A 21,689-nucleotide genomic window follows, 5' to 3' on the forward strand; every position below is an offset into this window, starting at 1 on the left:
CAGATACCCCAAAAATGGCTCTAAATCTCCTGTTGTGAAAAATCTGATCTCATCTAATCTTATCTTTATATTTAAAATCCACCTCCAAGGTGGTTTACATAGTAAGAAACTGGCACAATTTATTAAGAACTAACAATAAAAAATCAACAGTAAAAAGACACATCCATTAGCTGAAATCTCTTCCAAATCCCTTAAGAAAAGAAAGGCTTTTGCGTTCACCAAGACTTTATTCTAGGCGGAAAAATTAATGAGTTCTGCTTTCTTTCCCAGGTCTGGCCTTTTTGCTGCTGCTGCAGCTGGGTAAGAATTTCCTCTTTTTCCCTTTCTACCACTGTATAATAGAAGACTTGTCTGTTTGTATGACAGAGATGTGAGAGTTGGTGAACACCTGGAATATAACAGCAGAGGATAGAGCAAGCAAAGCAGTGATAGAATTCAAGCGTGTAGGAAAGGCCGTGAGAGGGGAGATAGTCTGAACGGTGATACCAAGGAGATTGGGTGGCACAGCAGACACGGGAGACTGGGCATATTGGGTTATGAACTACTAGGTCCTATGTGACTATGAAATACAAGGAGTATTGTAACTGTACACAGTGCAGGAAGCATTACAGAGAGATGCAGGAAACAGTGAGGGAGAGAGACACCAGCATTTACTGAGAGATGCAGGAAACAGTGAGAGAGAGGCACCAGCATTTACGAGAGATGCAGGAAGCTGTGTGAGAGAGATGCAGGAAACAGTGAGGGAGAGAGACACCAGCATTTACTGAGAGATGCAGGAAGCTGTGAGAGAGAGATGCAGGAAACAGTGAGGGAGAGAGACACCAGCATTTACTGAGAGATGCAGGAAACAGTGAGAGAGAGGCACCAGCATTTACGAGAGATGCAGGAAGCTGTGTGAGAGAGATGCGGAAACAGTGAGAGAGAGACACTAGTATTATAGAGAGACGCAGGAAGCTGTGTGCAGTGGCGTACCAAGGGGGGGGGGGGGGCGGTGGGGCGTGAAAGAGATGCAGGAAACAGTGAGAGACACCAGTATTATAGAGAGTTTCTGTCTTTGTCATATTCCTTCACTTTGCTCTTCCTTACCAGGCTCTGCACTGAAGCTCGTCTGTTATTTTACTAACTGGGCTCAGTATAGACCAGAACCCGCAAAGTACATGCCAGCTAATGTGGATCCATGCCTGTGCACCCACCTGATGTACGCCTTTGCCACCATGAGCAATAATCAAATTGCTCCCTATGAATGGAATGACGACATCCTCTATAAACAGTTCAATGACCTCAAGCTACAGTCAGTAATAATTTAATAGTTTACACTTGATATACAAATCTTTTAAATGGACAGAGTTGTTTACAGATTCATTCAGACCTTCATGTAACTTTCATGTTTAAACAGATTTTATTGCAAACTAGAGTTTTCAATATTTTACACAGAAAAAGTTCACAATCAGCACAAGAGGTTGGATGATATTCTCAGTTCCTTTATCACAGGTCACCTAAAGTCAGGCATTTGTTGCACAGAGAAATATGAGCATTTACTACATGAGTATTACAGGTACTTGTGTAAGAGATAGCCGCAAGCTCAGCAGTTTTCTAGAACTAATGCACAGAAATCCAGGAAGCATGGGCAGGTCCCAACATTTGCACATGCAACTGTCGCATTTTAGCCTGCTAGTGATGGGCATGGCCCAACATTTGCACATGCAACTGTCGCATTTAAGCCTTCTATTGATGGGCGTGACCCAACATTTGTACATGCAACTGTCGCATTTAAGCCTTCTATTGATGGGCGTGACCCAACATTTGCACATGCAACTGTCGCATTTTAGCCTGCTAGTGATGGGCATGGCCCAACATTTGCACATGCAACTGTCGCATTTAAGCCTTCTATTGATGGGCATGACCCAACATTTGCACATGCAACTGTCGCATTTAAGCCTGCTAGTGACTGTTGTGGCCCAATATTTATATGTGTAACTGTTGCATTGAAGCCTAAATCCTTTGGAGTTGTGCGCAAGAGAAATTGGCATTCAGGGCCCAATATTCAGGCAGTGATGGCCAGCATTTTGCTGACCACTGGTGAGGCTGTGTCCAAGCTCCAGCATTGAATTTCCGGCTATGGGTTACCACATAAAGAAAGGACTGCTTTTCATGTGATTATCTTACTCAGCTTCAGCTGGGTGGTAACCGGTTAAATGGTTTTCAATATTGAGCCCTTAGTTTACAGGATAGGGTGCTAATTAGTGCTTTTAAGGTCAATTATTGATCTGTATCTCTAATTAAATGCCAATTTAGTGTGAATTACGCACATAACTATGTGCAGCCAATTTCAGGAATTTGGGCAGATCTTATCCTGAGCTCCTGGAGAAGTAGAAGTAGAAAGGGGATGCTGTCATTTTTCATCAGGACTCTGCACATGAGCTGGACAGAGTTAAACATGAGAAGAGGGACACCAGAAATTGCTGTCTCCTATATCCCTGATGAATATACACTCATGCATATTCATTTGGGGATCTGGAATATCTGAGTGGTTTGCACTTCTCCACTTTGATATTCCTGATCGAGAACACAGAAAAGAAAGAGAAATCATTGGATGAAGAGAACATTTAAACTCATTTTCTTCTCAGACCGAAGCTTCTATTTCTTCTTTCTTGTATAACTACTGTCCACTTTAATCTGTTACCATCTGATTTGTTCTTCACAGAAATTCCAAGCTGGTCACTCTACTAGCCATTGGCGGCTGGAACTTTGGCACTGACAAGTGAGAACCTTTAATATTGGCAATGCAACTGACTGATTTCTTGTCTAGTCTTTCACCCACCCCTTTGCAACATTTCATTCCAAACTGGTAGCCAGACTTTCTGGGCACCCAGAGAGCTTGACATTCGCTCCTGAGGAATGAAAAATATACTGGGATGCTGCTTAAACAAAAGCTGCGCTCTGAAGCCAAATGACTATTCTGAGATGTCATGGCAAATAAATCACATGTTTTTAATTATTATTATTCATTTACAGACTTTATGAAGAAATTCACCAAAGGGAGTGTACAGAAAGAATAAGCTGGACTTAGGCAACAATTAACAGCAGTAAAAATATTCAAATAGCAGTACAGATCATGGCATAGTAAAGCTCCTACAACATCAGTGATAAGTTACGAGTGAGAGAAAGGCCATGAAACAATGATGGCGAGTGAGGAAACACAGGATGAAATGCTAGTTATTTATCAAGGCTTTTCAGGGGTTAATTTTATATATATATAGAGAGGCGCCTACAGGGCACCTGATTGGAGCCTGTTCTGTAAAGGTATGTGGGCTCCTGATTTCGTCTGGGTTCAAAAAAGCTTTGGACAAGTTCCTGGAGGAAAAGTCCACAGTCTGCTACTGAGAGACATGGGGGAATCCACTGCTTGTTCCAGGATCAGTAGCATGCAATGTTGCTACTCTTTGGGGTTCCAGAATCTTGCTGCTTTTTGGGATTCCCCATGGAATGTTGCTATTCTTTGGGATTCCAGAATCTTGCTGCTTTTTGGGATTCCCCATGGAATGCTGCTATTCTTTGGGATTCCAGAATCTTGCTGCTTTTTGGGATTCCGTCAGGTACTTGTAACCTTGGAATGGCCACTGTTGGAAACAGGATACTGGGCTGGACCATTGGTCTGACCCAGTAGAGCTATTCTTGTGTAATACTAGTGTAACTGGGTTCATATGCAGTTCTGTAAATGTTCAGGCCTAAATGCCAGAGATAAGCACGTATTTTATAGCATTCTATAAAGTTACACACTTAACTGCACATCCCGCCCAGGCTCTGCCCATGTGACACCAACCCATTCAATATGAGTTGTCTAAGATATGTCCATATTTACTGAATAGCACTTGGGTGGAGTTTTGGCATTTACACGCGTGAGCACACACACATACACATAGGCTGGTATGTTAATCAGTTAAATCAGTGCCTTGTTTGTAGAATCACCCCCTCAATGTTGGCCTGGAAGGTTTTGTCATGCTTGAATTCCCTTTTTATTTGTATCTTATTCACTGTATATTAGGTAATAATTGTGTATTCTCTGTTCTGATATTATTATAAAAATATAAGAATAGCCCTACTGGGTCAGACCAATGGTCCCTCTAGCCCAGGATCCTGCTTCCAACAGTGGTCAATCCAGGTTACAAGTAGCTGACAGAATTCCAAAGAGATGCAACATTCCAGACTCCCAAAGAGTAGCAACATTCCCTGCTACCAATCCCGGGGCAAGCAGTGGCTTCCCCCATATCTATCTATCTCAATAGCAGGCTGTGAAATTTTCCTCATTTTTCCTTATGTTATTATTCCATACTTTAACCATTTCGGGCACTGGATTATAAAGAAATCTAGAGCTGGATTTGGATGAGGAGGAAGGAAAGGGATGAGGCAGACCATGACAGGATAGTAATCATGTTGGTACTGGGGACCTGCTCCTGGGTAACAAGTGAGCCTGCAGCAGTCACAACATTATTCACCTCTTTAAGGTTTACCACCATGGTCTCTTCAGCTAATAATCGTAAAATCTTCATCGACTCAGTGATCCGTCACCTCCGGCAGTACAAGTTTGATGGGATTGACCTGGACTTTGAATACCCAGGATCGAGAGGAAGTCCCCCTGAGGACAAGCACCGCTTCACAATCTTAACTCAGGTGAGGTCCAGGCTGTATGTCACTGGGTTATTTCTGTATCCCTTAACTAAGAACATCTCAGTCTTTGACCAGGGGCTACGAACTGGGGCTCCTTCTGCAAATCAGTGAATGAGGACCCTGAAACTTACCTCTTGACTTCACATTGAGGAATGGCTGAGACCCCTCTGCCAGGGGCTGTGAATACCATCTCTGTTGTATCACCCCTTGGCTAGCCTGAGGAGCAAAAGCCTGGCCCAGGAATCAAACTCGTTTTGCTACCATGGAGCCATCTTGACCCCGAGGTCACCAGATTATTGCCTTGAATCACCCCAATCTTCTTAGTTACATTGATTGACAGTCTGTTCTGCTTCCCTCTCTAGGAAATAGTGGCAGCGTTTGAGGCCGAAGCAAAGGAAACAGGACAGCCCAGACTTCTGGTTACAGCCGCAGTGTCTGCCGGCAAAGGGACAATCGATGCTGGATATGAAATTGCAGAGATAGGGAAGTAAGTACACAGACTCTGTAACTCAGAGCTGTAGCGGTGAGTGCAAGAACAGCTCATTACAGTTAATTAAGCAATTACTAGAACCTAAGAAAGGTCACGTTGAGTCAGACCAAGACCCATCAAGGCCAACATTCTGTCTCTAACAGTGGCATGCGAGCCAGAAATACCCACTAGATCCCAAAAAGTAGATCTGTTTCTCAGCTCCTTTCCAGGGATGAACAATTGTTCTCCCATGTCTACCTGGCTAATAATTTTTTTATGGGCTTGTCTAACCCTCTTTCGAATCTATGTTGGTCACCTTAACCACATCCTCCTGCAACTACTACTACTACTACTTGACATTTCTAAAGCGCTACTAGGGTTACGCAGCGCTGTACAATTTAACATAGAAGGACAGTCCCTGCTCAAAGGAGCTTACAATCTAAAGGACAAATGTACAGTCAGTCAAATAGGGGCAGTCTAGATTTCCTGAAAGGTATAAAGGTTAGGTGCCGAAAGCAACATTGAAGAGGTGGGCTTTGAGCAAGGATTTGAAGATGGGTAGGGAGGGGGCTTGGCGTAAGGGCTCAGGAAGTTTATTCCAAGCATAGGGTGAGGCGAGGCAGAATAAGCAACAAGTTCCACAGGTTAATTATGCGCAGTTTGTTTCCAATCTGCCGGCCATTAGATTCATGGAGTGTCCTTTTTAGGTCTTTTGAACCTGTTCCACCCCTTTCAGTCCTCTTTTCTCTGAGCTGAAGAGCCCGACCTTGTTAAACCTCTCTTCATAAGGCAGGGGTTCTATCCCTTTTGATTGTTGCCAACCTTCTCTGAACCTTTCCTGTTTCACTACATCCTGTTAGAGATGGGGCGTCCAGAAGTGCACTAGGTCACATGGGAGGTGGGGCCAAAATTACACCCCATCCAATGTCTCCGCTGCTTGGCCATGACACAGTGGGTGGGGTGAGAGCTCTAGGGAGCACCTCAGGACTCTCCTGAACTGTACACAATACTCAATGGAAAATCACACCAGGGACCTATACAGAGGCATAACGTGAGTCTCAGTTTTTCTCTCCATCTCTTGAGAAGAATTCCTAACATTATATTTGGGGTTTTAGCATTCTCCGAGGACAAGCAGGCTGCTTGTTCTCACGACTGGGTGACGTCCGCGGCAGCCCCCACCAACCGGAAAAAAGCTTCGCGGGACAGTCGGCACGCAGGGCACGCCCACCGCGCATGCGCGGCCGTCTTCCCGCCCGTGCGCGACCGCTCCCGCCAGTTCCTTTTTTTCCGCGCCTGGAGAGAGTCGTGCCTGTGCCGCTCTCTCTGTTTCAGCCCCGGAAAAACCGTCGCGTTTACGCAAACCTTTTTATTTTCTTTTATATTTAATTTATCGCCGCGCGCTCCACTTTTCTTTTCTTTAAAAAAAAAAAAAAAAAAAAGGAGCACGCGCTCCCATTTTCCCTCGCTTCCAGCGGGGACGTAGCGTTGCGGCCTAGTGGCCGCACGGTCGTTTTTCATTTTCGAGGTGTGATTTCCGCCACCATCGACGACTTTAATTTCGCCGACGCGATTTTTCCGTCGATGTCCTCGAAGGTCCCGAGTGGATTTAAAAAGTGTGGTCGGTGCGGCCGGCCCATCTCGCAGACCGACACCCACGCTTGGTGCCTCCAGTGCCTCGGGCCGGAGCACAATTTCAAGTCGTGTCCCCTGTGTCTCGGTCTCCGGAAACGGACTCAGGTTGCGAGGCAAGTTCAACGGGACCGTATTTTTGGAACTTGCGCCGGCCCCTCGACGTCGACGGCATCGGTATCGACGCCCGGTCCTTCGGTACCGGTATCGATGCCCGAGACATCGGCACCGATGGCATCGACCCCAGGAGAACAGGTCCCGTCGGCCCGCCGGTCCTCCGGTGAGGGTAGAGGTGAGAGGCCGCGTGGGCAGTCGGCCCCGGTCACTCCCTCAGCCCGTGGCCCACGGGACCGAACCCTGTCTGACCCGGTTCCTCGAGACCGAGGGGGATCGTCATCCTCCTCCTCCATGCCTCCCGGCGCCGGTGACGGGCATCGGAAGAAGGATAAGAAGCGCCGTCACCGGTCGCCCTCGATGCACGTCGGAGAGGAGTCGACGCCGAAGCGTCTCCATCGAGAGGAGAGATCCCCGTCGGTGATAGAGGTGCCGACGCAACAGGGTCCTGGCACCTCGGTGCAGTCTCCTGGCTCCCACCAGATCCGGGCACCGACACCCCTACCGGCCCCACCGCCTTTCTCGGCAGCGGGCCTGGACGAGTGCCTCAGAGCCATCCTTCCGGGGATCCTGGAAGGGCTGATGCGCCAGGCTGGGCCGGCGCCGGGGGTGCTTGCGCCCTCGGCGCCGATGACTGTGGCGCCGGCAAGCTCTAGCCCGGCGCCGGGGCCGTCGACACCGCTGCCGCTTGCGGTGCCGGTCTCGACCGCCACGCAGGTGGAGTCCCCGTCGACATCGATGGAGGGAGCTTCGTCCCCGCCGGCGCGGGAGTCCACCGCTCGACGACACCGAGGCCTTGGTGCCTCGACGTCGAGCCGGGCCCGGTTCAGGACTCAGCTACATGAGCTTATGTCCGATACCGAGGATGAGGCCTCGTGGGGGGAAGAGGAGGACCCTAGATATTTCTCCTCAGAGGAGTCTACGGGCCTTCCCTCGGACCCCACGCCTTCACCGGAGAGGAAGCTCTCACCTCCTGAGAGTCTCTCCTTTGCCTCCTTTGTGCGGGATATGTCTATCAGCATTCCCTTCCCCGTGGTCTCTGTGGAAGAGCCGAGGGCCGAGATGCTCGAGGTCCTCGACTATCCATCACCACCTAGAGAGTCCTCCACGGTGCCGCTGCACAATGTCCTTAAGGAGACGCTGCTTCGGAACTGGGTGCGACCATTAACTAACCCCACCATTCCCAAGAAAGCAGAGTCCCAGTACAGGATCCACTCTGACCCAGAGCTAATGCGGCCACAATTGCCCCATGACTCAGCGGTCGTGGATTCTGCTCTCAAGAGGGCAAGGAGTTCGAGGGATACCGCCTCGGCGCCCCCGGGGCGGGAGTCTCGCACTCTGGACTCGTTTGGGAGGAAGGCCTACCAATCCTCCATGCTCGTGACCCGCATCCAATCATACCTGCTCTATATGAGCATCCACATGCGGACCTATGTGCATCAACTGGCGGACCTGGTCGAGAAGCTCCCGCCGGAGCAGTCCAGGCCTTATCAGGAGGTGGTCAGGCAGCTGAAGGCGTGCAGAAAGTTCCTGTCCAGGGGTATCTATGACACCTGTGACGTGGCATCTCGTGCTGCGGCCCAAGGTATAGTGATGCGCAGGCTCTCATGGCTGCGTGCCTCTGACCTGGACAACCGCACCCAGCAGAGACTGGCCGACGTCCCTTGCCGGGGGGATAACATTTTTGGCGAGAAGGTCGAGCAGATGGTGGACCAACTGCATCAGCGAGAAACCGCTCTCGACAAGCTCTCCCACTGGGCGCCTTCAGCATCCACCTCCACAGGTGGACGTTTTTCCCGGGCCCGGCAGGCTGCACCCTATTCTTTTGCGAAGCGTAGGTACAACCAGCCGGCCCGAAGGCCTCGTCAGGCACAGGGACAGCCCCAGCACGCTCGTTCTCGTCAACAGCGTGCGCCTAAGCAGCCCCCTGCGCCTCCACAGCAAAAGCCGGGGACAGGCTTTTGACTGGATCCACGGGAACATAGCCACCCTACAAGTGTCCGTACCGGACGATCTGCCGGTCGGAGGGAGGTTAAAATGTTTTCACCAAAGGTGGCCTCTCATAACCTCCGACCAGTGGGTTCTCCAAATAGTGCGGTGCGGATACGCCCTGAATTTGGCCTCCCTGCCTCCAAATTGTCCTCCGGGAGCTCAGTCTTTCAGCTCCCATCACAAGCAGGTACTTGCAGAGGAACTCTCCGCCCTTCTCAGCGCCAATGCGGTCGAGCCCGTACCACCCGGGCAGGAAGGGCAGGGATTCTATTCCAGGTACTTCCTTGTGGAAAAGAAAACAGGGGGGATGCGTCCCATCCTAGACCTGAGAGGCCTGAACAAATTCCTGGTCAAAGAAAAGTTCAGGATGCTTTCCTTGGGCACCCTTCTGCCAATGATTCAGAAAAACGATTGGCTATGTTCCCTGGATTTAAAGGACGCATACACTCACATCCCGATACTGCCAGCTCACAGACAGTATCTCAGATTCCGCCTGGGCGCACGGCACTTTCAGTATTGTGTGCTGCCCTTTGGGCTCGCCTCTGCCCCACGAGTGTTTACAAAGTGCCTCGTGGTGGTGGCGGCGTATCTACGCAAGCTGGGAGTGCACGTGTTCCCATATCTCGACGATTGGCTGGTCAAGAGCACCTCGGAGGCAGGAGCCCTCCGGTCCATGCAGTGCACTATTCAACTTCTGGAGCTGCTGGGGTTTGTGATAAATTACCCAAAGTCCCATCTCCAGCCTACTCAGTCTCTGGAATTCATAGGAGCGCTGCTGAATACCCAGACGGCTCAGGCCTACCTTCCCGAAGCGAGGGCTACCAATCTCTTGGCCCTGGCTTCGCAGACCAGAGCGTCTCAGCAGATCACAGCTCGGCAGATGTTGAGACTTCTGGGTCATATGGCCTCCACAGTTCATGTGACTCCCATGGCTCGTCTTCACATGAGATCTGCTCAATGGACCCTAGCTTCCCAGTGGTTTCAAGCCACCGGGAATCTAGAAGATGTCATCCGCCTCTCCACCAGTTGCCGCACTTCACTGCTCTGGTGGACCATCCGGACCAATTTGACCCTGGGACGTCCATTCCAAATTCCGCAGCCCACGAAAGTGCTGACGACGGATGCATCTCGCCTGGGGTGGGGAGCCCATGTCGATGGGCTTCACACCCAGGGTCTGTGGTCCCTCCAGGAAAAGGATCTGCAGATCAACCTCCTGGAGCTCCGAGCGATCTGGAACGCACTGAAGGCTTTCAGAGATCGGCTGTCCTGCCAAATTATCCAAATTCGGACAGACAATCAGGTTGCAATGTATTACGTCAACAAGCAGGGGGGCACCGGATCTCGCCCCCTGTGTCAGGAGGCCGTCGGGATGTGGCGTTGGGCGTGTCAGTTCGGCATGCTCCTCCAAGCCACGTACCTGGCAGGCGTAAACAACAGTCTGGCCGACAGACTGAGCAGAGTATTGCAACCGCACGAGTGGTCTCTCCATGCCAGAGTGGTACGCAAGATCTTCCGAGCGTGGGGCACCCCCTCGGTGGACCTTTTCGCCTCTCAGACCAACCACAAGCTGCCTCTGTTCTGTTCCAGACTTCAGGCACACGGCAGGCTAGCGTCGGACGCCTTTCTCCTTCATTGGGGGACCGGCCTCCTGTATGCTTATCCTCCCATACCTTTGGTGGGGAAGACCTTACTGAAGCTCAAGCAAGACCGCGGCACCATGATTCTGATAGCGCCCTTTTGGCCCCGTCAGATCTGGTTCCCTCTTCTTCTGGAGTTGTCCTCAGAAGAACCGTGGAGATTGGAGTGTTTTCCGACTCTCATTTCGCAGAACGACGGAGCGTTGCTGCACCCCAACCTTCAATCCCTGGCTCTCACGGCCTGGATGTTGAGGGCGTAGACTTCGCTGCGTTGGGTCTGTCTGAGGGTGTCTCCCGGGTCTTGCTTGCCTCTAGGAAGGATTCCACTAAAAAGAGTTACTTTTTCAAGTGGAGGAGGTTTGTCGTTTGGTGTGAGAGCAAGGCCCTAGAACCTCGTTCTTGCCCTGCACAGAACCTGCTTGAATACCTTCTGCACTTATCAGAGTCTGGCCTCAAGACCAACTCAGTAAGGAATCACCTTAGTGCGATTAGTGCTTACCATTATCGTGTGGAAGGTAAAGCCATCTCTGGAGAGCCTTTAGTCGTTCGATTCATGCGAGGCTTGCTTTTGTCAAAGCCCCCTATCAAGCCTCCTACAGTGTCATGGGATCTCAACGTCGTCCTCACCCAGCTGATGAAACCTCCTTTTGAGCCACTGAATTCCTGCCATCTGAAGTACTTGACCTGGAAGGTCATTTTCTTGGTGGCAGTTACTTCAGCTCGTAGGGTCAGTGAGCTTCAAGCCCTGGTAGCTCATGCTCCGTATACCAAATTTCATCACAACAGAGTAGTGCTCCGCACCCACCCAAAGTTCCTGCCGAAGGTGGTGTCGGAGTTCCATCTTAACCAGTCAATTGTCTTGCCAACATTCTTCCCCAGGCCGCATACCCGCCCTGCTGAACGTCAGTTGCACACATTGGACTGCAAGAGAGCATTGGCCTTCTACTTGGAGCGGACACAGCCCCACAGACAGTCCGCCCAATTGTTTGTTTCTTTCGACCCTAACAGGCTAGGGGTCGCTGTCGGGAAACGCACCATCTCCAATTGGCTAGCAGATTGCATTTCCTTCACTTACGCCCAGGCTGGGCTGGCTCTTGAGGGTCATGTCACGGCTCATAGTGTTAGAGCCATGGCAGCGTCGGTGGCCCACTTGAAGTCAGCCACTATTGAAGAGATTTGCAAGGCTGCGACGTGGTCATCTGTCCACACATTCACATCACATTACTGCCTCCAGCAGGATACCCGACGCGACAGTCGGTTCGGGCAGTCGGTGCTGCAGAATCTGTTTGGGGTGTAAATCCAACTCCACCCTCCAGGACCCGAATTTATTCTGGTCAGGCTGCACTCTCAGTTAGTTGTTCTTCGTAGGTCAATTTTCTGTTATACCCTCGCCGTTGCGAGGTTCAATTGACCTGGGTTCTTGTTTTGAGTGAGCCTGAGAGCTAGGGATACCCCAGTCGTGAGAACAAGCAGCCTGCTTGTCCTCGGAGAAAGTGAATGATACATACCTGTAGCAGGTGTTCTCCGAGGACAGCAGGCTGATTGTTCTCACCTACCCTCCCTCCTCCCCTTTGGAGTTGTGTGTTTCATCTTTTGCTAGTCATTCAACTGGCGGGAGCGGTCGCGCACGGGCGGGAAGACGGCCGCGCATGCGCGGTGGGCGTGCCCTGCGTGCCGACCGTCCCGCGAAGCTTTTTTCCGGTTGGTGGGGGCTGCCGCGGACGTCACCCAGTCGTGAGAACAATCAGCCTGCTGTCCTCGGAGAACACCTGCTACAGGTATGTATCATTCACTGTTCTGGAACATTGTGCTAAAAATTCCAACAAATTATCCAGAATAGATGTAAGACCTTTTTCTTGGGTGGTGACTCCTAACTCAGAATCCAGAATCGTGTATCTGTAACTTGGATTATTTTTCCCCATGTGCATCATTTCGCAGTTGTCCGCATTAAATTTCAACTGCTATTTAGATGTCTAGTCTCCCAGTCTAAGATCCTTTTGTAAATCCTCACAATCCTCAGTCATTTTTGAGTCATCTGTAGATTTGATCGTCTCACTCGTTACTCCTATCTCCAGACCATAAGCAGGCCATGCCCACTTTTTGCATTATTTTTTCTGCTACGCACTGACTCACAGCCTCTATGGTCTAAAGACTTAGAAGAAAGTTTGGGCCATGTCCATACCTACATCCATCCAGATTAAAGCCCATAAATGTTCTTTTTACTGAAATGAATACCGTCAATATATCCCATTGTAACAAAGTGGACTTGGCCCCCTTTTGTTCTCAGAGGCTCAATTATGAATATGTTAAACAGCATTGGTACCAATACAGACCCTTGGGACACACTACCAGTGACTCTTTAACTTTTGGATAATTGACCCTTCAGTCCTGTTCTGTTTCCTGTGTTTTAGCCAGTTTGCAATCCATAAAATATACCTCTTCTATTGCATCATTCTTTAATTTCCTTAGGAGCCCTCTCCCTTCCCAACACTAATCACTAACACCCCCCTTCCCCCCCCCCCCCAAAAAAAAAAAAGAAAATACTCAAATTAAATGATCTGGACACACAAGAAATGCAGGAAAAATGTTATTTTTAATAATGAAAATACAAATTATATTAGTATGTAAATTTATTCAAAGGTTTCATATTTTTACTGCAGAAGTTTAGGGACTTTGTAGAATCTACTCTGAGTGACTGCAGGAATCCAGACGTTGTTCTAATGGTGGTATTTATTTCCTTCTCCATTTCAGAACTTTAGATTTTATCAGTGTGATGACCTATGACTTCCATGGAGGCTGGGACACGTTCACAGGACACAACAGCCCACTTCATCAAGGGTGTGCTGACCAGGGTGACTTTATCTACTTCAACTGTGTAAGGACATATCTTTTATCCGCTGATCCACCAGATCTCTGTGGGTGAAAGTCACTGATTTGGAAGAGTTTCCTCTGCTTTGTCTGCAGGAGTTTGCTATGAAATACTGGAAAGATAATGGTGTCCCGGCTGAGAAGCTGATTATGGGATTTCCAACCTATGGAAGAACCTTTCGACTCACCACCTCTAATACAGATGTTGGTGCTCCAGCCTCTGGGGCTGGTTCTTCTGGGCCTTATACTCGGGAGGCTGGTTTCTGGGCCTATTATGAGGTAAAGTGGGCTCTGGATTAAGAGAATGAGTTCTGGGTTTATGAGGTAAAGAGTGTATTGGATTAAGAGAAGAGGTGGGAAGTCTGGATGTTGGATTAAATATAGGATCAGATCTCATCTCGTATGCTCATCAGCCTGGGATGGTAGAAGCCAGAGAGTGACGGTGATGAACCTAAGAGACCTGAAGAGGTATTCTGCAGGCACCCAAGTTGTGGAATTCTCTTAGAGCAGTGTAGATAGAAATAACCACTCAGACTGGATAGTCCCTACCTGTGTTATCTCTTATGGTACTATATAAATTATATTCGAGGATCCTTTTATTATCTAAACTATTGATTGCATTTACTTTTTATTTTTTGTAGATGATGCTTGAAGTGGAAATTTTTTTGCTTATATCCTCTCTGTTAATAATAATTTATTCTGGCAGATATGCACATTCTTAACCGGAGCTACTGTTAATTGGATTGAAGATCAGAAGGTCCCATATGCCTACAAAGGCAGCGAGTGGGTTGGATTTGATAACGCCAAGAGTTACGAGTACAAAGTAAGGTTCTCTCTTTTCAGTTTCTCATGTAACATTCCATGTGGATCGACAGGGATGTGTCTTTCATTGACCTCCTGCTCTCCACAGCAACTCAGGGATTTGGGACACAAACGTCCATTTTTTTAAAAGTTTAACAAGGTTACTTTATTGAGAAAATGAGATACAAAAAAAAGATATAGTAAACATTCAGAAAGTTACTACCAGAAAGAGTAAAAAATCCCACAATGAACCCGAATCAAACAGGAAGTACTTTCAATTTTTGCGTCAAAGTTTACCTCCAAATCTTTACCTCCAAATCTCCCTTGAACACCAAAGTCCAACTTCCATTATTTTCAGGTTTTTTTCTTTCTTGCTTTCTGTCTTCTCCACTTGTTCCCATATTCAGTTTAATTTCCAAATGCAAATCCAACGACTACTTTACCCTGAACTTTGCATCGGTTCTCAAAGAAAACATACAAACGTTCCTTCCCTTTGAAAAGTGCCCCACGGAGGTTTGTACCTTCTGTTTTCTGCAGGAGCCTCTTCCATACCAGTAATCTAGTCACGGTTTCTTCACCTTTCTTACTTGGGCCTATATACTTTTTAGCCAGGTAAAGGCTGTGAAATCTTCAGGCAATCACTTTACCCAGTAAATTGATATTTACCCATTAAAGGGGAAGCTTTCTCAATATGGGTTACTGCTGTTAGGGTGAATCATTTTACTGTGAACCCCAGTTATTAGTAACTAGGTCTCACTGATAACTACACCCGTAAATGGCTTCTGAAAATTGCTCCCAATTGGCTAATCCATGACCTTCAGCCCCCAGCTACGTTAGATTAGGTTAGGGTGGTGGACCTTGGTCCTGGGGAACTGAGTTCGATTCCCACTTCAGGCACAGGCAGCTCCTTGAGACTGTGGGCAAGTCACTTAACCCTCCATTCCCCATGTAAGCCGCATTGAGCCTGCCATGAGTGGGAAAGCACGGGGTACAAATGTAACAAAAAATAAAAATAAAACATTTCAGTAGGAGGTTGACGCCCTCTTTACTAACTACTGAGTTACTGTCCTAGTGTTAGCAACTGATCTCTGAGATTTGCATTCATGAACTTGCTCAATTAGAACATAAGAGTAGCCATACTGGGCCAGACCAGTGGTCCATTTGCCTAGTATCCTTTTTCCAGGTCACAACTATCTTGGCAGAAACCCAAAGAGTAGCAAGATTCCATGCGACCAATTAGACTACACTTCTCATTTCAGTTCATGAATGGCACAGGCAAGTTTTGCTTTCCTACAGATTTGTCCAAGAAACTCAACACACAAGAATCCCTGTGCATTGGTCTTTGGCTGCTCCCACAGATTCCATTATATAAAGCAGGAACACAGTTATTTTGTGCTACGTTATGGTCTATGGTCCTAGATGAAGCTGAGCAGAGGAATCTGTGGCTGTTGGTTTAGGAATGTTCTGAAGTATTGGCTGTTCACTCATGTATTCAACCGATTATTATAGCTGATTTTTTTGTTTTATCATATTTTGTGCTTTGACATTGAGTTGTTTTGGGGACTTTTTTTTTAACTTTATTTATTTTTGCTTTCAAATATAAGATGGGTTATTAAACTTGCAATAAATCAGTACTGTCCTTCAGTTTTAACCTTCTGATTTCACCTAACGTCATCCCTAGTGGAGTAGCCTAGTGGTTAGTGCAGTGGACTTTTGGGGAACTGAGTTCGATTCCCACTGCAGCTCCTTGTGACTCTGGGCAAGTCACTTAACCCTCCATTGCCCCTGGTACAAAATAAGTACCTGAATATATGTAAACAGCTTTGAATGTAGTTGCAAAAACCTCAGAAAGGCTGTATATCAAGTCCCATTTCCCTTTCCCTATTTGAGATTCTACATGGAATGTTGCTATTCCACTAGCAACATTCCATGTAGAAGCCTGCCCTTGCAGATCAGCAACGTACGTACGTGCAGGACGTCAGACTCACAGAAACAGAAGCCTGCGCGCCCGCATTGGTGATCTGCAAGGGCAGGCTTCTACATGGAATGTTGCTAGTGGAGGAGTAGCCTAGTGCTTAGTGCAGCGGACTCTGATCCTGGGGAACCGAGTTTGATTCCCACTGCAGCTCCTTGTGACTCTGGGCAACTTACTTAACCCTCCATTGCCCCTGGTACAAAATAAGTACCTGAATATATGTTAACCACTTTGAATGTAGTTGCAAAAATCTCAGAAAGGCAGTATATCAAGTCCCCTCTTCCCTTTCCCTTTCCCTTATGACATCACAATATCAGAAGTGAGCCAAGTATCGGGCAATCAAGCCATTGTGACATCACTGATGAGGTTGGCTCTTATTGGTGGAATGAGTGGAGGAGTAGCCTAGTGGTTAGTGCAGTAGACTTTGATCCTGGGGAACTGTATTGGGCAATCAAGCCATTGTGACATCACTGATGAGGTTGGCTCTTATTGGTGGAATGAGTTGAGGAGTTGCCTAGTGGTTAATGCAGTGGACTCTGATCCTGGGGAACTGAGTTCGATTCCCACTGCAGCTCCTTGTGACTCTGGGCAAGTCACTTAACCCTCCGTTGCCCCTGGTACAAAATAAGTACCTGAATATATGTAATCCGCTTTGAATGTAGTTGCAAAAACCTCAGAAAGGCGGTATATCAAGTCCCATTTCCCTTTCCCTAGGCATGGTTGGACCTCCAAATCTTTTCCTTCCTCTGCCGCCACTCACAGTTTTCAGGGCTCTGCTTCAATGATGCAGTGAATGCTGAACTAAGGCAGCCTGCGCTCAGGGGCAATGATGGGGAGGACAGAGCTGCTGTGGGACCTGTCAAAGTGGACTAACTCAATGTTCACATTCACTTCTATCACAGAATACAGCACTGAAGAGCCCCTGAGTCCAAGGGAAGAGGGCAATGAGAGCAGCAGGGGAAGAGTCTGAGATCCAAAGGGGAGTGGAGGTCTGCAGGGTGGTGGGGGACAGAAACTTTCCCACTCCCAAAAGTCAGTCAGAACAGGCAGAGAGTAGCTTAAATCCCAAAGCATCATGGGACATGTAGTTTGTCTCCATCCCAACATACCTAGAAAGATAACAGCAGATAAAGGCCAAATGGCCCATCCCCGGTATCAACTATCTCCTCTTCTCCCCAAGAGATCCCACACTTTCTTGAATTAGATACAGGTCTCCTTGTATCCACCACCCTTTCTGTACAAAAGTATTTCCTTAGATTACTCCTGAGCCTACAGCCTTTAAACTTCATCCTATACCCTCTCGTTCCTAGTGATAAACGTTAAAAAGAAACCAAAAGACATGTCCAGTTCTCACACCGTGGACTTGTCACTGAAAGACAGAGGAAAGTTCCAGTCAGCTGATCAGGACTGTGGATTACTAAATGGTTATGTTTAACAGAACAGAGACAGGATGGTGCCTACATAACCTAGTTTTGCTTTTGATGACATTCTGAGCTTTACTGAGCCCTTCCTTTGACCTGTGCACAGGTGGAGTTCTTGAAGGCCAATGGGTTTGGAGGAGCTATGGTTTGGGCCATTGACCTGGATGATTTCAGCGGGTCATTCTGTGGGGAAGGAGTTCATCCACTCATTAGCAAACTGAAATCTCTCCTTGGACTGATAGATTCAGGTATGCAGATATTTCTATTTCATGACTTGGGGACTTTGCACCGCTGTTGGTTACACTTTGACTGTGACTATTCAGGGCCCGATATGCAGACGTCTATTTCAGTTACTAGAGCTGGGTTTCAATGTATTTCTCTTACCAGTTACATTTTTAAAGGGTTTTATTCATTGCTTGTTCAATATAGCTATCTTTCAGGAGCTTGGGGACAGTAGTGCTGCCTGGGGGCATAATATTGGGGACACTAGTGCTATTCTATGTAAAAGTTGCTGCAGTCTTGTGGAATTTTGCGATCTAGTTTGAAAAAGTTTGTAAATTGAAAATACAGAATGCAAATATCAAATTACTTCATTACGTTCCAAGCTAACCAAAAATTAAAGAGTAAGAAGGTCCCTAAAGGGGGCCATTCAATATTTCTGGCGCCTCCAATTAGGCATCTGTTGACCACATGGTAGCCAATTACCTTCTTCTGTGGAACCGGCTAGTAACGCGCTCGCACTTGGGTCAGCCATAGAGCAGGTGGACGTGTGAACATTAGTGTGGTAGGTCCACGTGAAACTTCCACTATTCTGTAGATTGTGTGTAAGTGGGAGCCCCGCCCATTGCTCTGCTCCTGTGCACACCTGCCTTGCAAATATGCCCTAAGTAGTTTAAGCTGGGGATTTGCAGAACAGCACGTGTGTGTGTGTGTGTGTGTGTGTGTGTGTATAAACACACCCAGAGGCCTAAATGCCAGAATTCTAAAAATTTGCACATGTAACAGTCTCTAACGTTAAAAGCCCATTTTGCATAGGGGCTGTACATGGGAAGGGGTATTTCCCTGGCAATTTACAGAGCTTTTTATAAAATACATATAAGGACACACAGCAGTGCATCTGTATTTTCTAGCACATACAGCCAGCGAGCGTCCAGGACATACGCAAGCAGAAAAAGAGTGGCATCACTCAGGAGACATATACATGAGTACATGAGCTTAGCCGAGATTGGGTGGCAGAGCCAGTGGGGGGAGGTGGGGCTGGTGGTTGGGAGGTGGGCCTTGTTCTGGACAGACTTCTACGGTCTGTGCCCTGAAAATGGCAGAAACAAATCAAGGTCAGGTATACACATAAAGTAGCACATATGAGTTTAAATTGTTGGGCAGACTAGATGGACCGCGCAGGTCTTCTTCTGCCGTCATCTACTATGTTACTACCTGATTCACTGTGTGCTTACATAGGGTATATGTACTGTATTTAAAAAGCAGCAGGTACAAGAGGAGGCACTTTAGCAAAATAAGTTTCTTCTGAATTTTGGAAGTGGCATCAGATGCCACATAGGGTACTTTGTTCCCTCAGATGCAAAAGACAGGGCAGGAAGGGCATGTTTTCTAGAAGAATGTGTCTGGATGTAATGCCTCACTAGCTCCTCTTCCAAAACAAGGATACCTTTTAACTTTCCCATCTTTGGCAGACTGTAAACCATGTTCCACAATCACCCCACCCACCACCACTAGCGGAGGCGGTGGAGGAGGAGGAGGAGGAGGAGACGGAGGCTTCTGTGATGGGAAAGCTGATGGTATTTACGCTGATCCTGAAGACAACAGCAAATTTTACTCCTGTGCTGGAGGCATCACCTTCCCCATGCAGTGCTCAGATGGTCTGGTGTTCGATCCTAGCTGCAAATGCTGTAACTGGCCATGAAATCACCATCTCAAGGCAGAGCGAGAGACTATTAAGCAAAATGTGTTATAATAAAGTGTTCAGTGATAACAGGCCTGATGAACAGTTTCACTCTGTGCATGAAGTTACTGCTGAGTGATTTCGAAAGACAATTTGGCATAACTTCAAGTTTAGCAAAGTTGGCGTTGGACAGCGTTTTATATAAAATATTGGCCGCTAAGGCTGAATTAGATCTGGAAATTAAGTGCCAGGGTCTAATTCACAGGCCAATAACCAGTGCTGATACTTAGATACATGGGCGTAGAGGGGGTGCAAGGGGGGCAGTGCCCCCCCAAACGATGATGACTTACCCGACGTTGCTTCGGCGAACGGGCGGGCGAGCGAGCAGAGGTTGTAAAAGCAGCAAGCAGGCATGCTCTTCTCCATCCGCTTCCCTGCCCTCTCAGCGTCCCGCCTGAAATGACATCAGAGGAAGGCGGGACGCAGAGAGGGCAGGGAAGCGGACGGAGACGAGCGTGCCCGCTTGCTGCTTTTACAACCTCCGCTCGCTCGCCCGCCCATTCGCCGCTGGAGTGGAAATGCTGGATCCTCGCTCCTGTCTAGTCCACTGGAAGGTAGGAAGCCATTTGGTAAATCTTTTTATGGGAGATGCTGCGAAGGGGGAGACAGGGAGGGGGAGACGCTGGATAGAATGGGGAAGGGGATGGATAGAAACATATTAACATATTCATTTGCATATATATATATATATATATATATACAAATGAATATGCTAATATGCTCCGCCCCATCCTTTGCCCCCCCCCCCCCAAATGAAACAGTCAAACTACGCCCATGCTTAGATAACTTACTGGGCAGGTAACACCACATAAAATGCACTGAATGCTTGAATAACTTCTGGGTCTTCCTTGACTCCACCTCCTGGTCTATCCCACCACTAACCGGAGACTGCTGAGGGGGTCAGAGTCATTTTCAGCAAGTATTAAGGTCTGGGTCAAGCGATGCGATTGAAGACTCTCCTGCCCCGAACCGACAGTGAAGTGAAACAGATGTGTAACTGCTCACTATTCTGGTAACTTCCAGGGATCATTGAACGGATTCTATTCATTTAACTATTGTGGTTACAAATGTAAATTGACAACAATATTCTTCCTGCTGACAAATCCATGAACAGAAGTTATTACAAAACACTCACTTGGTAACAGAGAGTTACTTGAAACTTTCCTCAGAATTTTACACTAATAAAAACTTCCTGTCATTTCCCTAAATTAAATCTGGACACAACAGACAAAAAAAAATGCATTATACTATACCAGACAAAGCTACAGTTCAGAGTCTGCTGCAGAAACTCCTGTAGGGTGAGAGTCAAGGAGCTAAACAGAGCCTGATCAAAACCGAAACTGGCCGCTCAGTTTCGGCAGAAAATGAAACAGAAACTCTCCCCCCCCCCCCCCAGAGCCTATCCCCCTGGGTTTACCTTGTCATTGGTAGGTAGTGAGCACAGGCACATCCCCACTTGCTCCTCCTTACGGCCGGCTCCAGTCAAAATGGCTCCCATGACTTCCACCATCAGTCTCAAGAGGCTGCCGCGGCAAGACTCGGTAGAAATTTCCACTGAGCAGCAGCACTGGGCAGGAATGAGTGGGTTTGTTCCTGTCCCCAAAGAGGTCATTAGACCATTAGGGTTTCTTAAACTAGGCCCGGGGCCAATGGGTGGTCAGGCAGGATGGGGGCTGGAGAGTGATCATAGGGGAGCTGTGGGGGGGGGGGGGGGGGGAGTTTCAGTTTTAGCTCTGAAACCTGAACCCAGATTTTGGACTGGCTTCAGTGCCAAAACCGAAATTCGGTTGGCCTCTAGAGCTAAATGTGTATCCCTAGAAGAGATAGGTTCAGAAAGGTGCTTGAACATTATCTTGGCTAGGGTAGGAGTGGATAAACATGTCCTGCTACAGTATGTGTAGCCAATGTTATACACCTTGTATATGCGTGACTAGCAAGTTCCTTAATTCTTCTCTCAAAGGCCTGGTTGAAGAGCCAAGCTTTCTCCTGCTTCCTGAAGTAGAGATAGTCTTGTGTTAAGGGGAGCCTTTCAGGGAGTGCATTCCAGAGTGTGGGGGCTACTCTGGAGAAGGCTCGCTTGTGAATGTCACATCCTGTAATGTCCTTTGGAGAAGGTGTGGTTAGGGAAACTCCTTGGGAGAACTTTAGTGACCTT

The 21,689-nt window shown here is 47.8% G+C and overlaps 1 protein-coding gene across 1 annotated transcript; it reads left to right on the forward strand.

Annotated features, from left to right (window-relative positions):
- The first annotated feature begins 260 nt into the window (after positions 1–260).
- Positions 261–19,495, forward strand: LOC115481601 (acidic mammalian chitinase-like). The gene is made up of 10 exons (XM_030220866.1): positions 261–300; positions 1,090–1,291; positions 2,705–2,761; positions 4,506–4,671; positions 5,031–5,155; positions 13,261–13,384; positions 13,474–13,656; positions 14,084–14,200; positions 17,681–17,822; positions 19,266–19,495. Exons 2-10 carry the CDS (start codon positions 1,158–1,160, stop codon positions 19,493–19,495), a joined length of 1,278 nt encoding a protein of 425 aa, XP_030076726.1. The 5' UTR covers positions 261–300; positions 1,090–1,157.
- Positions 19,496–21,689: the final 2,194 nt, after the last annotated feature.

The sequence above is a fragment of the Microcaecilia unicolor genome, chromosome 12 (genome assembly GCF_901765095.1).
Source record: "Microcaecilia unicolor chromosome 12, aMicUni1.1, whole genome shotgun sequence".
Classification (NCBI taxonomy): domain Eukaryota; kingdom Metazoa; phylum Chordata; class Amphibia; order Gymnophiona; family Siphonopidae; genus Microcaecilia; species Microcaecilia unicolor.

Coding starts and splice junctions, on each gene's coding strand:
- LOC115481601 (XM_030220866.1), top strand. CDS start 1,158: ATGCCAGCTAATGTGGATCCATGCCTGTGCACCCACCTGATGTACGCC. Junction 1,292..2,704: donor TTCAATGACCTCAAGCTACA/GTCAGTAATAAT, acceptor TGTTCTTCACAG/AAATTCCAAGCTGGTCACTC. Junction 4,672..5,030: donor GCTTCACAATCTTAACTCAG/GTGAGGTCCAGG, acceptor TTCCCTCTCTAG/GAAATAGTGGCAGCGTTTGA.